This window comes from Eschrichtius robustus, chromosome 5 (assembly GCF_028021215.1).
Source record: "Eschrichtius robustus isolate mEscRob2 chromosome 5, mEscRob2.pri, whole genome shotgun sequence".
Classification (NCBI taxonomy): domain Eukaryota; kingdom Metazoa; phylum Chordata; class Mammalia; order Artiodactyla; family Eschrichtiidae; genus Eschrichtius; species Eschrichtius robustus.
In genome coordinates, this window is record NC_090828.1 from 4,590,502 (window position 1) to 4,605,884 (window position 15,383).

The 15,383-nt window shown below is 46.8% G+C and overlaps 1 protein-coding gene across 1 annotated transcript in view; it reads left to right on the top strand.

The window, feature by feature from the left end:
• The first annotated feature begins 7,304 nt into the window (after positions 1-7,304).
• ASB18 (ankyrin repeat and SOCS box containing 18) overlaps positions 7,305-15,383 on the top strand; it is a 63,633-nt gene continuing 55,554 nt past the window's right edge. The window contains exon 1 of the mRNA XM_068543718.1: positions 7,305-7,509. Coding sequence (XP_068399819.1) covers positions 7,305-7,509 — 205 coding nt within the window. The remainder of the gene's footprint in view (positions 7,510-15,383) is intronic.

Here is a 15,383-nt window from a genome sequence, read left to right on the forward strand (position 1 = left end):
TAAGAGAAGAGACAGAGTTTAACCTTACAGACATGGTACTTTTCTATTTAACAGGTTTGTGTAGATTTGGAGAGAATTAGCCACAGACACGGCCAGGAGCTTCAGCACTGGGCAGAGTGTTTCTTTCCAGGTTTTTGTTTGTCTTGTCGTCTTTTAATATATAAGCCTCTGGAATGGCTGGTGCAATGCTCCTTTCTGAAACATGCATGACTGAAGCTAGAGGCCATCGGGGGCAGAGTGTGACCCGAGATCCTGATGCTCTGGGAGTACCGCGGGGCTCGGGGCTCTTCCCCAAACCGCTGAAGAGGCAAGATCCACCCCACACCCAGCCCAGGGCTCCTCTCCTACTGACACCCATGGCGAGCCCATGGCGAGCTGGGCAGCCCTTCCTCAGCCCTGCCTGCCCTACTTCTCCCAGGAATTCCCCAACACTTCTGTTACGGTGCACTCCGGCCTTAAGTTCAACCAGACACACAACTCTCCGTTTTTCTCCCTTTCCTATATTTCCAAGATTATCTAAGATGGGAAGAGTTAAAACTTGAAAGCAGATTACAAACTGTGCTTCTGCATCCTTGGAGTTGTCAAGGTCAGACAAGGGGTATACAGTCTGCTTTGCTCTATCAGGTTGATTTTAACTTTTAACTCTCAGAAGGCAAACTTTCCACCTTACAGTATTTCGCCTGATGGGTGCTGCACTGTCTCCCCCAGTCAATGGCAGTGATATCCGTAATTAGCTGGATTACTCTTAAAAAGCCATGACCCTGGTGGTCTGGGCTCAGCACGGTGTCTTGATTAGGGGAACACCCTCCAGCAACCCCAGATGATTTCAAAGCAGTTGTCTTTCTTTCTTTATCCAATTCCCACATACGTCATAGCTGCTCCCAGGCCTTTTCTCCCAAAGTCCTCCAAATATCCCTGGTCCCTGCCTCAGCCCTTGTACCTCTTTTCTTCCCTCCCATGCCTTCCCCATCTTCTTCCACAAGACTGCATCTGGAAAAAAGAGCAAAATAGAAAAGAAGGAAGAGGAGGAAACGGATGAAGAGAGTGAAGAATTGGACCCAGTGGGGGTTTGAACGAGAAGCATGGCCACACAGTTCTAATGAGCACAGTTAAACTGCTCGCATTTGCATCTTAGCTCTGCCACGTAGCAGCTGTGTGACCGCCAGGAGATTGCTTCACTAGTCAGTTTCCCCATCTGCCAAAGAGTAATAATGATAGCCCCTGCCTCGCAGGATTGTTGAGAAAAAGAGAGTTTACATGTGCAATATCTTTAAAAGAGGACCTATGTAATAAGTACCCAATATATAGTATATAGTATATATAGTATACAGTATACAGTATGTAGTATACTATATTCTCAGTACATCAAGAGTACCTGGCATATATGAGGGCTCAAAAAGTGTTTATTGGGGGGGAGGAATAAATTAGGAATTTGGGATCAGCAGATACATTCTACTATGTATAAAATAAACAACAGGGACCTACTGTATAGCACAGGGAACTATATTCAATATCTTGTAATAACCTATAATGGAAAAGAATCTGAAAAAGAATAGATATAGATACAGATGCAGACACAGATATGTATAACTGAATCACTTTGCTGTACACCTGAAACATTGTAAATCAACTATGCTTCAATAAAAAAGTAATAAAAATAAATAATTAAATTAAATTATGCTTCAAAAATGTGTTTATTGAGTGAAACTCGTTTGTTATTTTGTCTTTGATGGTTATACTAATGGAAAATGTCCACATCTCCAGCTGTATAACTTCATCCTTGTGTCATCATAAATCATGCCCCTAACAGGAAGAAAAAAAAACAGGCAAGAGTTGTAAAGGGCTTTTATCACATCTAGCTAGTGCCCACATGCCATCACGTTGTTTCAAGCCTTCAAGGACACAAAGGAAATGAAAGTGGCCTCTGTTTTCTGGGTGCACGAATTGCTGCCCATAAAGACCACGTAACAATGCCCCTTCACAAAGCAGCTCCCCACAGCCCAGCAGGTTGATGGGTGAGCCCTTCCCGCCACACGTATGTCTTGGTTGAAATTGTCAAGCCTGAAAAGCTATGAGGAACCCCTAAAAAGGAACTTAGAAAAATCTTCCACTGAGTTGAAAAGCTTCTGACCCCAGGGAGACACATCTGAGTTGCTGAAGCTGGGAACTGGGAGAGCCGGACTGCGGGAACGGGAGACAGGAGAGAACAGCCAGAGATGGATGGAAACACCACGGCCAGGAAGGGAGCCCCGGGTCAGCCCCGAGCTGATAGGGTCCACAGCTGGATTGGACGGTGAGGTTTGAGCCAAGAGCACTTGGGGGCTGACCTACAGGGAACCCGTGTGTTGAGGGAGCAGCTCTCCAGGACCTCAGGATCTAACAGGGGCCTTTCAGGCTCAAAGAAGCAGCCAGTCTCAGAAGTGGACCCACTTCACAGCGGAATTATGCCACAGTCACTTTGAGTTAACCTGGATATGCCCGGTGTTTGTCCCTGACCTGAGGTCACAATGGGGTCTGCGTATCTGGGACTGACCATTTCTCCCAGACCATGACCCTCCATTGGCAACCAACTCACTGATTTTCATCCTAACACGGGGCTGAGACTAAATTAGACCCACACTGTATTCATTTATTCATCAGGCATTGTTATCTTGCTGCAAACTAGTTCAAGACCAAGAGTATCGACAGAGAAAAAGTTCCAAGGCTGGTGGTCTCTGAAGGCGTGCTACTGGGCTCTGCACAGCTATACCAAGCTCATTGGATGCAAACTGCGTGATGCAAAAGAATTCTAGCTAATGTTTATGCTTTTCTATGAGGATCTGTTACCAGTCCTCATCTAAACACATTTGTAAACATAACTTGATGTAAATCACATACAATATATCACTGAAAATCTGTGAATTATGGTACCCTCTGATGAGCATTTAAACATCCAAGCAGAACAATGAAGCGACCTTTATCTGATTCACAGAAAGCCAGGATCCCTCTGCTATTGATTGCTTAAATATATTCTGCACCTTCAAGGACAGTCAGTGAAGGAGAAAGTCAAATACAAGATTTCCAAGAAGTTAAGGGGGAAATATTGATACTGCGTCCCTTCCTCCTCAAATGATCGCTCAGCCAGTGGGGGACTGAGGCAGGGTGGGCAGTAGGGGGGTCCCATGAACTAATCAAAAAAGGAAAGACAAAGAAATAGAGATCAGAAGATTTCACGCTGAAATAAAGAAATTCGTGTTGCCTTAAATATAATTTGTGTTAGTTACATTTCAATTCCTAATTTATACATAGCAGGGTTGATAAAGAATTACATTATAAGAAAATTAGCCAGCATAATTAGCATAGTATATGTGCTACTGATTAAACACCCAGCAGATAGCTTGGTAATTAAGATCAGCGAGTGCCATATTTTGAGGCTTTGTCATCTTATTATCTGCCTAACAAGTGCTTCATCTTTAGCTCCCTTCTGATTTGAAGTTTGATAGCAATCTCCAATAATTCTCAGTTTATTTCTTTAAATTGCCTTACCCAAATTCCGATCATTTTCCTGTGGTCACTACCCTCCCTCTCTCTGTATTGACACAAACGTGCTGGTGTCAAATTTCTTTCTAAATGTAAGGCATCTGATGCTACAAAACATTTGTACAAAACATTTGTACAAAACATTTGTACAAACATTTGTACAAAACATTTGTACAAAACATAAGGCATCTGATGCTACAAAACATTTGGGTCTTTCAAAACCCATCATTCTTCGGCTGAAAGAAAGAACCAGAGGCCAACCACACGCTTTGCAAGTTAGTCAAACGTCTGAATCCACAGAGTTCATACCTCCTTTCTAGGCAGAGCTCCATTGCTAGCAATTCCAAGAATGTCTCCATCAGGGTCCAACAGCAGCCCCTCAAGTGGCCCTGGCTGCTTGCTCACTGCTGACCCTAGCGCGTCATGCCACTGCTCCATGTTCGGGGGGTCTGGGGTCAGCTGCTGTCCTTGCGACACACAGTGAGATTTTGTCACGCAAGGCAAGACTTCAACTACCAAAGGACAGAAAGCTGGGGGCTGACTCACGTTCTTGTCACAGGCTGAGCTGTGTCTGCTGCACCTCTTGAGGCTGAAACTAGAATGTGTCCATGATTTTAAAGGCAGAGTGAACTCACCTACATCCACCAGGAATACTTTGAGCTGCAAGTTACAGAAAACACATGAATAGTACTTAAGGAATAAAGACAAGAAGTCTGGCAGTTGGTGGCCTGGAGCTGGGGCAAAGGTTCAGAAATGTCATCAAGGAACCATCCGCCTCGTCCCCTCTTTCTTTCCCGCTCACCTGGGACATGTTGAGCCTTCATTTCATGTCCATCACCTCATGGCTGTAAGTTGGCTGCCACAGCTCCACACATCATGTCCATGTTCAAGGAAAGAAGAAAGGGAAAGGAAAAAACTGCCAGCCACTACTTCCCCTTTCAATCAGGAGAGCAAAGAACTTCCCAGACACACCAGAGCAGACCATGCCTGCCCTCACTGGCCAGAACTGGGTTGCAAGGGAGGCTAATTCACAGAGTAGCTAGCAAGGAGCCTAGGGTGGAAGTTACTGACTTAGATAAACATGATTCATCACCAGGGGCCAGGCACATTGTCACAACAAAGAAAACCCAGGGTCTCTTAGGTAGGAGGAAGGAGAACAAATATTAGGTAGTAGCTTCAGGGCTGGCTCCTCAAATGCAGATGCAGACATGTCGGGAAAAGCACCAGTGTATGGAACAGAAGCTGCAAAGTCATGCAGAGGAGCTGAGAGGAGAGGGGTGTGTCATTCAGGCTTCTCCAGAGAAACAGAACCAAGAGGATGTGTGTGCATATATATATATTCTTACAATAAAGGCATATATGATTTATTTTAAGAAATCAACTCACGCAGTTGTCGCAACCAGCAAGTCCAAAACCTGCAGTGTAGGCCAGCAGGCTGGAGACCCAGGAAGAATTGCAGTTCTAGTTCAAAGGCCGTCTGCCGGCAGTACTCCGTCTTGCTTGGGGGACAACAGTCTTTGTTCTAGGAAGGCCTTCAACTGATTGGATGAGGCCCACCCACATTACAGAGGGTCATCGGCTTTCCTCAAAGTCCAGCAAATTAAACATTATCATCTCGTTAAAAAAAAAAATACAGGGGCTTCCCTGGTGGCGCAGTGGTTGAGAATCTGCCTGCCAATGCAGGGGACACGGGTTCGAGCCCTGGTCTGGGAAGATCCCACATGCCGCGGAGCAACTGGGCCCGTGAGCCACGATTACTGAGCCTGCGCGTCTGGAGCCTGTGCCCCGCAACAAGAGAGGCCGCGATAGTGAGAGGCCCGTGCACCGCGATGAAGAGCGGCCCCCGCTTGCCGCAACTAGAGAAAGCCCTCGCGCAGAAACGAAGACCCGACACAGTCAAAAATAAATAAATAAATAAATAAATAAATAAATAAATAAATAAATAAATAAATAAATAAAATTTTAAAAAAAACAAACAAACTTCACAGGAGCATCCAGAACATGTTTGACCAAGAATCTGGGCAGTGTGGCCCAGCCAGATTCACACATAAAGTTAACCATCACACAGGGAGACAAGACAAAGTAAGAAAGGGAAGAGGTAGCAAGACTGGCACACAAGGTGAAGAGGGCTCTACAAAAGCTATGTGATATATATACATATATATGTATAACTGAATCACTTTGCTGTACACCAGAATATAACACAACACTATAAATCAACTATACCTCAATTTAAAATTTATTTTTAATTTTTCAAATTTTAAACTTTAAAAAAATAAAGCTGGGCTTCCCTGGTGGCGCAGTGGTTGAGAATCTGCCTGCCAGTGCAGGAGACACGGGTTCGAGCCCTGGTCTGGGAGGATCCCACATGCCGCGGAGCAACTGGGCCCGTGAGCCACGATTACTGAGCCTGCGCGTCTGGAGCCTGTGCCCCGCAACAAGAGAGGCCGCGATAGTGAGAGGCCCGTGCACCGCGATGAAGAGTGGCCCCCGCTTGCCGCAACTAGAGAAAGCCCTCGCACAGAAACGAAGACCCGACACAGTCAAAAATAAATAAATAAATAAATAAATAAATTTTTAAAAAATAAAATAAATAAATAAATAAAGCTATGTGAGGAAAGAGGAGAGATGTCATTGAAGGGCACAAACTTGCAACCAGCAGGTAAATAAGTCCTGGAGATCTAATGCACAGTATAGTGTCTATAGACAACAGTAGTGTATTATGAACATCAAACTTTCTAAGACACGAAGAAAACTTAATTATCCCCACCACAAAAAAAGAAGTCATAATTCTGCAACAAGGTAGAGGTGTTAGCTAACACTACAATGGCAATCATGTTACAATATATAAATGCATCAAATCAACATGATGTGCACCTCAAACTTACACAGTGTTATATGTTCAATGTATTTCAATTTTAATATATCCGAAAATTAGTTTTTAAGCTAAATGGCATAGTCTGGGCCCCTCAGGTCATTACAGCCTACAGGCGCTGCTGGAGCAGCTGTGTTTTGTGCCCAGGTCTGGGTGGGGAGATACAGGACCACTAGAGACAGAGGTTATGGAAAAAAAGTCCACTACCCCGCAGGAAAGCACAGAAACCAACATTAGTGCTTTGCACTTCCACGGGGCATCAAATTGGGTGCTTTAAGCCAAAGTTAGCAGCCTTAAGAAGTACAGAGGCTGCTGCTAATACGCCGGTTACTTTTTGTGTTCACTTATGTGATGCTTTTGCCTTCTCGAGACCAGCAAGTCCATCCTGAATTTGGAAACCAAAGATTTCCCTGCATTCTCAGTTTCAAGGCGTGTCCAATTTATAGTCAACCAGACTCTCTTTTTAGATGAAGTGAAGGAATACGTGGTGTAGAACGTCACAGTATGTTCCTTTCAACAGAACAGAGGTTGCAAGCCCAGGCTCGGGAAAAGGATTTTCAAGTTTCAGGACAGAGTCTCACTTTGATAAAAGAAGATGTTGATCAGCAGTACCTACAAGAGCTTTTTAAAAAAAAAAACGCTGTGTCCCCTCTGCTTCTCCCACTCACAAACAGGTCTACTGCCCCCCTCTCTAGAATGATCCTTAAGTGAGGCCTTGGGGAGATTAATTCCCTTCTCCCTGTGAGGAAGCGGGTGAGGAGGACTGCTGGCGGGTGGCCGTTCCCAGGGCTGTAACTGGAGCCACGTTTCTTCTATTTATAGACACGCCCGCAGCCCTCTCCGCCCAGCTGCTGACTTTGGACTCAGTTGGGAAGAAGAGCAGTTTGGTCAACACACAAACGACATCACAATGTCCAACTCTGATTGCCTTCCCGATTACCCGGTCAACTCGGATTTCGTAAAGAGATTGAAGTCAGCCCTGGAAGCCAGGGATGAGGCGAGAGTGAGGGATTTGATCTGCACTGAAGTTCGGCAGGTGGACGCCGTGATAGAACTGGCCAACGACGACTGGATGAAGGACCCCTCGGCCCAGCTGCCCCCCGGGGTGCTCCTAGGTAACTGCGATGAATCCGCTGCTTCCCCATCGTGTGCACGTGGTCGGGGTGGGGAACATTCAGGGGTGGAAGGGCAAATGGTTGAAAAAGGCAAATGATCCGTGCCCAGCTGTATGATTCTTATTTATATACATACACACATGCTGCATATACTGTATATATACATGTACCTAGTATATATCTGTATATATGTACATACTATATGTCATAGTATATATATATCATAGCATATACATATACACATATTTACTGTATTTACTATACAGTACATAGTAAATATATATATATACTATGTAAATATATACACAGTAAATATGTATATATATACTATTATATATAGATCTATACTGTGATATATACTATGTGTCTATATATATATACACATACACACGCATATATATACACACAGTATGTTACACAGGCAACAGTTAAAGTACAGTACAAAAAGTTTAAAAAGAGAAAAATTAGACCGTGGCACCACCATCCCGACCCAGTGCCTCTTTTCATTTCTCCACTTTTTTCCAAGCTAGTCTATTTGCATGTGTAAATTTCCTCTACTTATAACCGTGTGGTAGATAATAATTTTGTGTTCTGTTCTGTTGAGTTAATACACCTAAAGTACTTTCCATATTGCTACATGTCTTCTTAATTTCAATCACCTATTGAGGTGATTAATCAGAAAATACTTAAACCAAATGCCTACAAGAGGGGGCTATGTGTTTACATTTTTACTACTATCAATAATGCTATAATTAGTGTCTTTATTAGCATTCATATGCTTTTTTCTTATTCAGGGTTCTGTCCTTAGGATAAATTCTTAGGAGCTGTGTTACTGGGACAAGGATAACAAATTTTCCAAATTGTTTTCTGAAAGGATTTCTATTCCTCCTGATAGAGAGTGTGTGTCACATCACACCCTGAACATTATGGGTGGTTAATATTCATATTTAAATCTCCAATTTAGTAAGTGCACCCTGGTCATTCTCCACTGCATGCTCATCCATCCTTTTATGTTTGCTTTTTTTTTTTTACATCTTTATTGGAATATAATTGCTTTACCATGCTGTGTTAGTTTCTGCTGTATAACAAAGTGAATCAGCGATATGTATACATATATCCCCCTATCCCTTCCCTCTTGAGCCTCCCTCCCACCCTCCCTATCCTACCCCTCTAGGTGGTCACAGAGCACCCAGCTGATCTCCCTGTGCTATGCGGCTGCTTCCCATTAGCCATTCATTTTACATTTGGTAGTGTATATATGTCAATGCTACTCTCTCACTTCGTCCCAGCTTCCCCTTCCCCCCATCCTTTCTTTACTGCTCAGAACCAAGTCTTATCTGTAGGGTTTGGGTTTTCTTTGTAGACCTTTTTACATGTGGGTCCTTGTCTAGTCAGGTCCTTGGGCAATATCTCCTCACTTCTTTATAACTTTTTGGTCATTTTGTAGGTCTGCTTCACATAACATGTATATAATCCCATTGTCATATTTGCTGAAAATGATTTCCCTGACCAGAGCTTAACTTTTCATTGCATCGTGCTAATTCTAGCTTGTCAGATGTGCCCTCCACAATGTTAGTCTTGACTCCTAAGGAATGTTCAGGGCTCCCCTCCCCCCACTAGACAGACTCCTTCCCAACACACATGAGTGCATGCACACACGCGTACCATTGCACACACAAGGCACAAACACACACGTGCACAAACACATGCTCACACGTCCAGGAAGGACACCAAAAGGGAACGTGCCTGGGACATTGGTGCTGGCGAGTGGAGCTTTCATGTCATGAAGGGACAGATCAGAGACTGAAACTTCTAAGGGGGTGACCATCCCTCTATTCCCCCGTGATTTGGGTGCACCCCCGGTGCTGCCTCTCACCGGTGGTGTAAACAAGCTGCAGAAGGCTTTAGGGAGAAACCGGCTCCTGCTTCTTCTTTTCCTTGGTTTTCCTAATATCTGGGGCCCGGATCAGGGTGAGGGCCCAGGAGGCACGAGCCCAGAGATCACCACACCTCTATCCAGACCTTAGCTCTGCCTGGATGGGCAGGGGTCCTCACCGAGACAGCACCTGGTACACGCAACAATCCAGGAGCCTGCCCTGGGGTGCGGAGGGGACTTTGAAACCCTAAACTGCGCTTTGGCCAGGAGTGTTGAGCTCTACATTTTGCACTTGCACTCCAGACCCCCCCTGCCCCCTGCCCCCTGCCTGCCCATGAGGTGATTTTATGAACCACATCATCCTGGCCCATGCTCTCTGACCCCCACTGGGTGTAGCTAACGCAAGGTGCTGCAAGGAGCGGGGAGGGGAGGGTATTTGCTCTGGGGACCCCCCCCCCGCCAGATCATCGCTGTGATTTGGCTTCACCATTGGGCTGAAGGCTCAGCTCCTGGGTGACACCCCCTACCTCCCTCCTTGCCCCTTCAGACACAGGGAGGGGGGCTCCCACGGTGGCCCTGGGGACCCCAGTTGGCTTCCCTAGCCCTGCCCGCCTTTGCTACGCCCTGGAGTTGTGCCGTCTGCTTTCTGCTGCAATTCTGACTGGAGCAGGTGCCCGTTCATCGCAGCCCCTTTTACAAACCCATCCCAGCAGGCTGGGGATTTGTGTATTTGGAGTCCCTGAGTTAAAATATCATTTCTTGTCCTTTAACAACAGCCCTAATCTGTTCTTTAGATTCATTTATTAAATAGCATAAGTGTTTTCACAGTAGGACACGTCATCAGTGCTCCACATTAATATCAATTACAGGTAACATCTTACTATTTTAAATGAACTACGTGAAAAGCTAATGATGTGATAATATTTTTCTTTCAGTATTAATAACATATTTTGTATTAATCCAAGATAAAAATCTAGTCTTTCCAACAAAAAATAAAATAAAATATCATTTCTTTTCACATTACTAATTGCCCTGCACCATCTTTACTGTCCCCACCACTTTACTAAACACTTGAAACCAATGAAATCTGTGTTAAGAGTGTCCCGTTCCCTCCCACGAAGAACCTGTATGTTCTAAATCATATCCGTATCTACTTCTCCCTGCCGAGCGACGCAATTCAGAAGGGCAAGAACAGGTCAATGCTGCTGACATCTTGTAAGGACTTGGGCTTGTTCTGGGTTGTTTTTTGTTTTTTGGGTTTTTTTATCCTCATTTTTTTTTTAACATCTTTATTGGAGTATAATTGCTTTACAATGGTGTGTTAGTTTCTGCTTTATAACAAAGTGAATCAGTTATACATATACATATGTTCCCATATCTCTTCCCTCTGCATCTTCCTCCCTCCCACCCTCCCTATCCCACCCCTCTAGGTGGTCACAAAGCACCGAGCTGATCTCCCTGTGCTACGCGGTTGCTTCCCACTAGCTATCTATTTTACGTTTGGTAGTGTATATATGTCCATGCCACTCTCTCACTTCGTCCCAGCTTCCCCTTCCCCCTCCCCATATCCTCAAGTCTGGGTTGTTTTTGTTTCGTCCCAGCTTCCCCTTCCCCCTCCCCATATCCTCAAGTCTGGGTTGTTTTTGTTTCGGGATGATGGTAACTGAGTGATTAAGCCCGTGACCTTAGGGCACATACTGTTACGGATGATTTTATTGCGGGGGAAGCAGGCTGGGCTTGAAGGGGAAGCAGGCTGGGCTTGAAACCGGGGTAGAGATGCAGCAAGCTCACACGTGCATTGGGGGGCCGCCTCTCTGGCTAACATGTGAGAGTAGGATTTGAAGGAAACAAGAAAGGTTAGGAAACGAGATCTAGTTAGGAGGTGATTGAGGGCAGTCACCCAGGTGAGAGATGACAGGGTTTAGCTAAACCAAGAGAGTGGAGTAGACACAGAGATAAAGGCGAGAAATGACAAAGCTGAGAAACGCTGGGAAGGGGCTGGAGATGAGTAGAGGATAGTGCCACCAATCCAGACAGAAATCAGGGGGCTCTGTGATTGTGACAATGTTTGAGCCTTTGCTGTGAGCCTGGCAGTAACGAGGGGAGAATAGAAACAGGAATAACACACAGGACCGCCTCCCAGGAGTTCAGAGTCCAGCCTGTGTCATCACAGGTAGGCTCTCAGGTGCCTCAAGTAGCCTTGGAGGGCGACGCTCCAGAGGGAAGCTTGGACTCTGCCACCAACGAGCTGTGTGACCTCAGGGAAGTCACCTTCCCCTCTCTGAGCCAGTGCCTTTACTTATTAACTAGTTCATGAGGTTCGATTAGTGATTCCCAAGCAGAGATCCCTGAGCAAAGCTCCACGGGGGAGGTCCCTGGAGAACCACGCTGTCAGAGAATATGCAAGGGCAGGTTAAAGGCTCGCTATGGCCTCACCACCACCAGGGGGACTGATGGTTTGCAGACACGCCTTGGGCAACGCTGGCTCAGATCATTGTTGAGGCCCCTTCCATCTCCAGGCTTCTCTGTGGCCGTGGTCCCAAAGTCTCACTGTCTCAGCCTAAAATGGAGCGAGGCCTCCTTTCTCCTGAGTATGGGAGTAAATGGGCTCTTTCTCGGGGGGTACTTATGAGTCATGGGGGAGCAGCCCTGAGAGGACCAGGAGCTGTCTGCATTCAGACACACACGTGGGGTCTTTAGAATGTGTGAAGAGGGGTCAGAACTTGTAGCAGCACCTTGAAGGGCAGCCCACCTTGGGAATGGATACTGGAATTTCAGTCCTCCTGAGGAGGAAGGTGAAGATGAAAGGATGATGATGGCCAAGAAGACCGGGCCGGGCCCGGCGAGGGGCAGGGGCTGCAGGTGCCCCCGCCGGCCAGGAGAGGCAGGGCCAAAGGCCAGGCTGGAAAGGCTTTTCGGGGAAAGGGGAGGAAAAGTTGCCCATCCCAAGGACAACCCTTGTTCAAAGAACTCTGAGTATTGTTCACAAGAGGACAATTTGCAAAAATAAGAAAAAGAAAAGTAACAATTCTTTCTGCTTGTCAATATAAATATACAAGGACCTTGCTTCTCTCAGTGAGATCCCCATGCTTGCGTGTGAGCTTATTACTCCCACCAAATAGAGCAGAAAAAATAATTATTATTTATTTCTGTGCAGCCATGTCCCATCACAATAAAAGCATAGGGAAAAGAGGTACCAGCCAAGAAAATGGCAGGAATGACTTGTTCTGGAGAACCCCTCAGGTATACATGGGTCCCCTTAAGGAGGGCAGAGGGCAAAGGAACTTAAAAATCCAGCCCCAGCAGATAATGGGTCAAGGTGCAGAATGTACCCTCCCTGCCTGGCCATGAGGCAGAAGAGTGGTCCTCAGGCAGGATTCCCCTAAAGACGCAACTCACGTGTGCTCTTGTGAAGCCGCCTGCTCTCCTGCAAAGATGTGCCTGTGGGATGCTGGGAAGGGCATGGAGGTCTCTAACAGACGCTCAGCCCGCTCCCCGCCAGTCAGACTGAGACTGGCCCGCTGTGAGGAACCAGGGAAGGAGGCCTGGGGCTGGGGCACAGCAATCTCTCTCATTCTCTCCCTCTGTGCATGTGTGTGTGTGTGTGTAATGAGGGGAACAGAGGTGAGGCCCCAGCTCATCCACAATCTGCTCCCCCATCTTTCCCATCTACCCCATCCCAACCAGAACCTTCCTGCCAGGACGACACCCAAATCCCAGGGCTTGTCAGGACCTCCCCTGCCTCCTCGGCTCACCTAGGCCATGCCCTCCTTCCAGACCCCACACAAGAGGGCCCCCCTGCACACCCGACCCACAGACCCACCACTTCCCTCCACAAGAGCACAAAGCCCTCAGTCTCCATCAGTTTCCGAAACACACAGCCTCGCTGGGCTAACTTTTATACCCACTGAATATTTCATCCTCAAATATGGCCTCGTCGAGGTCAAGACCCTTGCCTGGTATCCGGAGCCTGGCTCAGGGTCTTAGCCCTGATAAGGGCTCAAACTCTGGGTGCCCTGGCTGCGTGGGTGAGCCAAGCTCTTTTGCTAACATTCACCCGGGCGGACACAGACTGCATTTCCACAGACACGATTGGGATGAGTCTTTCTGCAAAGAAAGATTCGATTCTACTTTCTGCTAAAGGCAAGTCTCTACTGTTGAATATTAGCAACAACGGCATTATTCGTCCTCGCCTCTTTGCAATGCCTATCAGCTCACTAACCAGCGAGCACACAGCAAGGGAGAAAGGATGGCGGGGGAGGGGTGGCGAGACCCCGCTTGCCCCCCAAATGCATCAACTGTACAATTTGGTAACTGGCGTAATCAAACTACTTAAGAAACAACTGATTACTAATTGCTATTATTAAGGATGTCAGCATTCCATGATTTTGCTGCTGATATCTTATATACAAGTCAAGATGCTACTTGAATTCTTGATTGAAATAGAAAACTAGAGGCATTATGGTGTGTTTGGGGTAATGGTATTTAAGCATCTGGAGGCAAGTTAAAGAAATATTAATTGGGTTTTTATTAAGAGATCTCACCCAGCAGCAAGTACAGGTGGGGAACGAGTGTGGGTGAACGTGGGATGGACATAGACCCAGTGGGTCCGTTGGCAGAATTTGACTGTTCATTCAACCAGCTTGACGCTGAGCGCGCTGTGCCATCCAAGGTACATCTACTCCCTCTGTCCCTGTGTGCGGAGGGGAACATCGCCCACGGAAAACCCAACAGCTGAATGTCAGTTAAGTAAGCACAACCCCTGCCTTGGAGGACTCACATTTGAACCAATGACAAGTGTGTGTACGTTGCTGGTGTAATGGATACAGCAAGAGATTAACGGTGAGGTGACCCTGGCTCTCCCACGGACTGAGTGGTCTTGAACCTTGAACCTGTGTGGTCAGTCCGTCTCTCTGAACCCTAATTTCCTCATTTAAAAATATGGGATCAGTGGGGTCATCTCTCAGGGTGTTTCCCAAAGGGACGAACTAGGGTTCTAAGAACAACGACTTGTGTTTATGGAGACTAACAAAACCCCGCTGCCTTCACAACACCTTCAGGCGTCGTGCACCCTGGCAGAGGCCTGTGTAGACTGGGCCCCAACTTCAGAGGAACGGCTGGCTCCAGGCCAGATGGGCAGGGAATGTATCTCCTGGTGGGAGGCTGGTTTACGAGCTCGAATCACCAAAGACCAGCAGCCTTGCACAGGGCCAGCCTCATTCCGATTGTTAGGAGAATAAGTCCACAGACCAGAGCTTGTTAGCACTGGAGCCAACCGCAAGTGGGGCAAAGATGGAAGAATCACGTGCAGTGAGCACTTCTCTTAGGTATACGTTTCCCAAGGGCTATTGTCTTTCCCACTTTCCCGGCTGAGGAAAATGAGGCTCAGAGAGGGTGAGTTCCACATCTCAGATGCCACAGCCGGAGGAGGTGGCAATCCAGACCTCTTCCTGGTACTCCTTAATGCCTGTAATTGTCCTATGGCTGCATTTGACAGATGGGGACACCGAGGCTCACATGTGTTCCCTCACTGGGCAACAGCCAGTTAGGAGCAGCTCACAAACTGGGTATGTTTTCTGACTTGTAGTCAATAGTTCTTAACACATACCCACCAGAGACGTGTGGCAGGAAGATCCATGAAAAATGTCCCCATTGAGGCTGTAACAACCGTTCGACTTTACATCAGACACACACACACACACACACACACACACACACACACACGCACACATCAATAGCATGGAGTCCATCGCTTCAAATCATTCAAATAAGAGTATTAAGAAAAAACATGGGGCTTCCCTGGTGGCACAGTGGTTGAGAGTCCGCCTGCCAACGCAGGGGGCACGGGTTCGAGCCCTGGTCTGGGAGGATCCCACATGCCGCGGAGCAACTAGGCCCGTGAGCCACAACTACTGAGCCTGCGCGTCTGGAGCCTGTGCCCCGCAACAAGAGAGGCCGCGATAGCGAGAGGCCCGCGCACCGCGATGAAGAGTGGCCC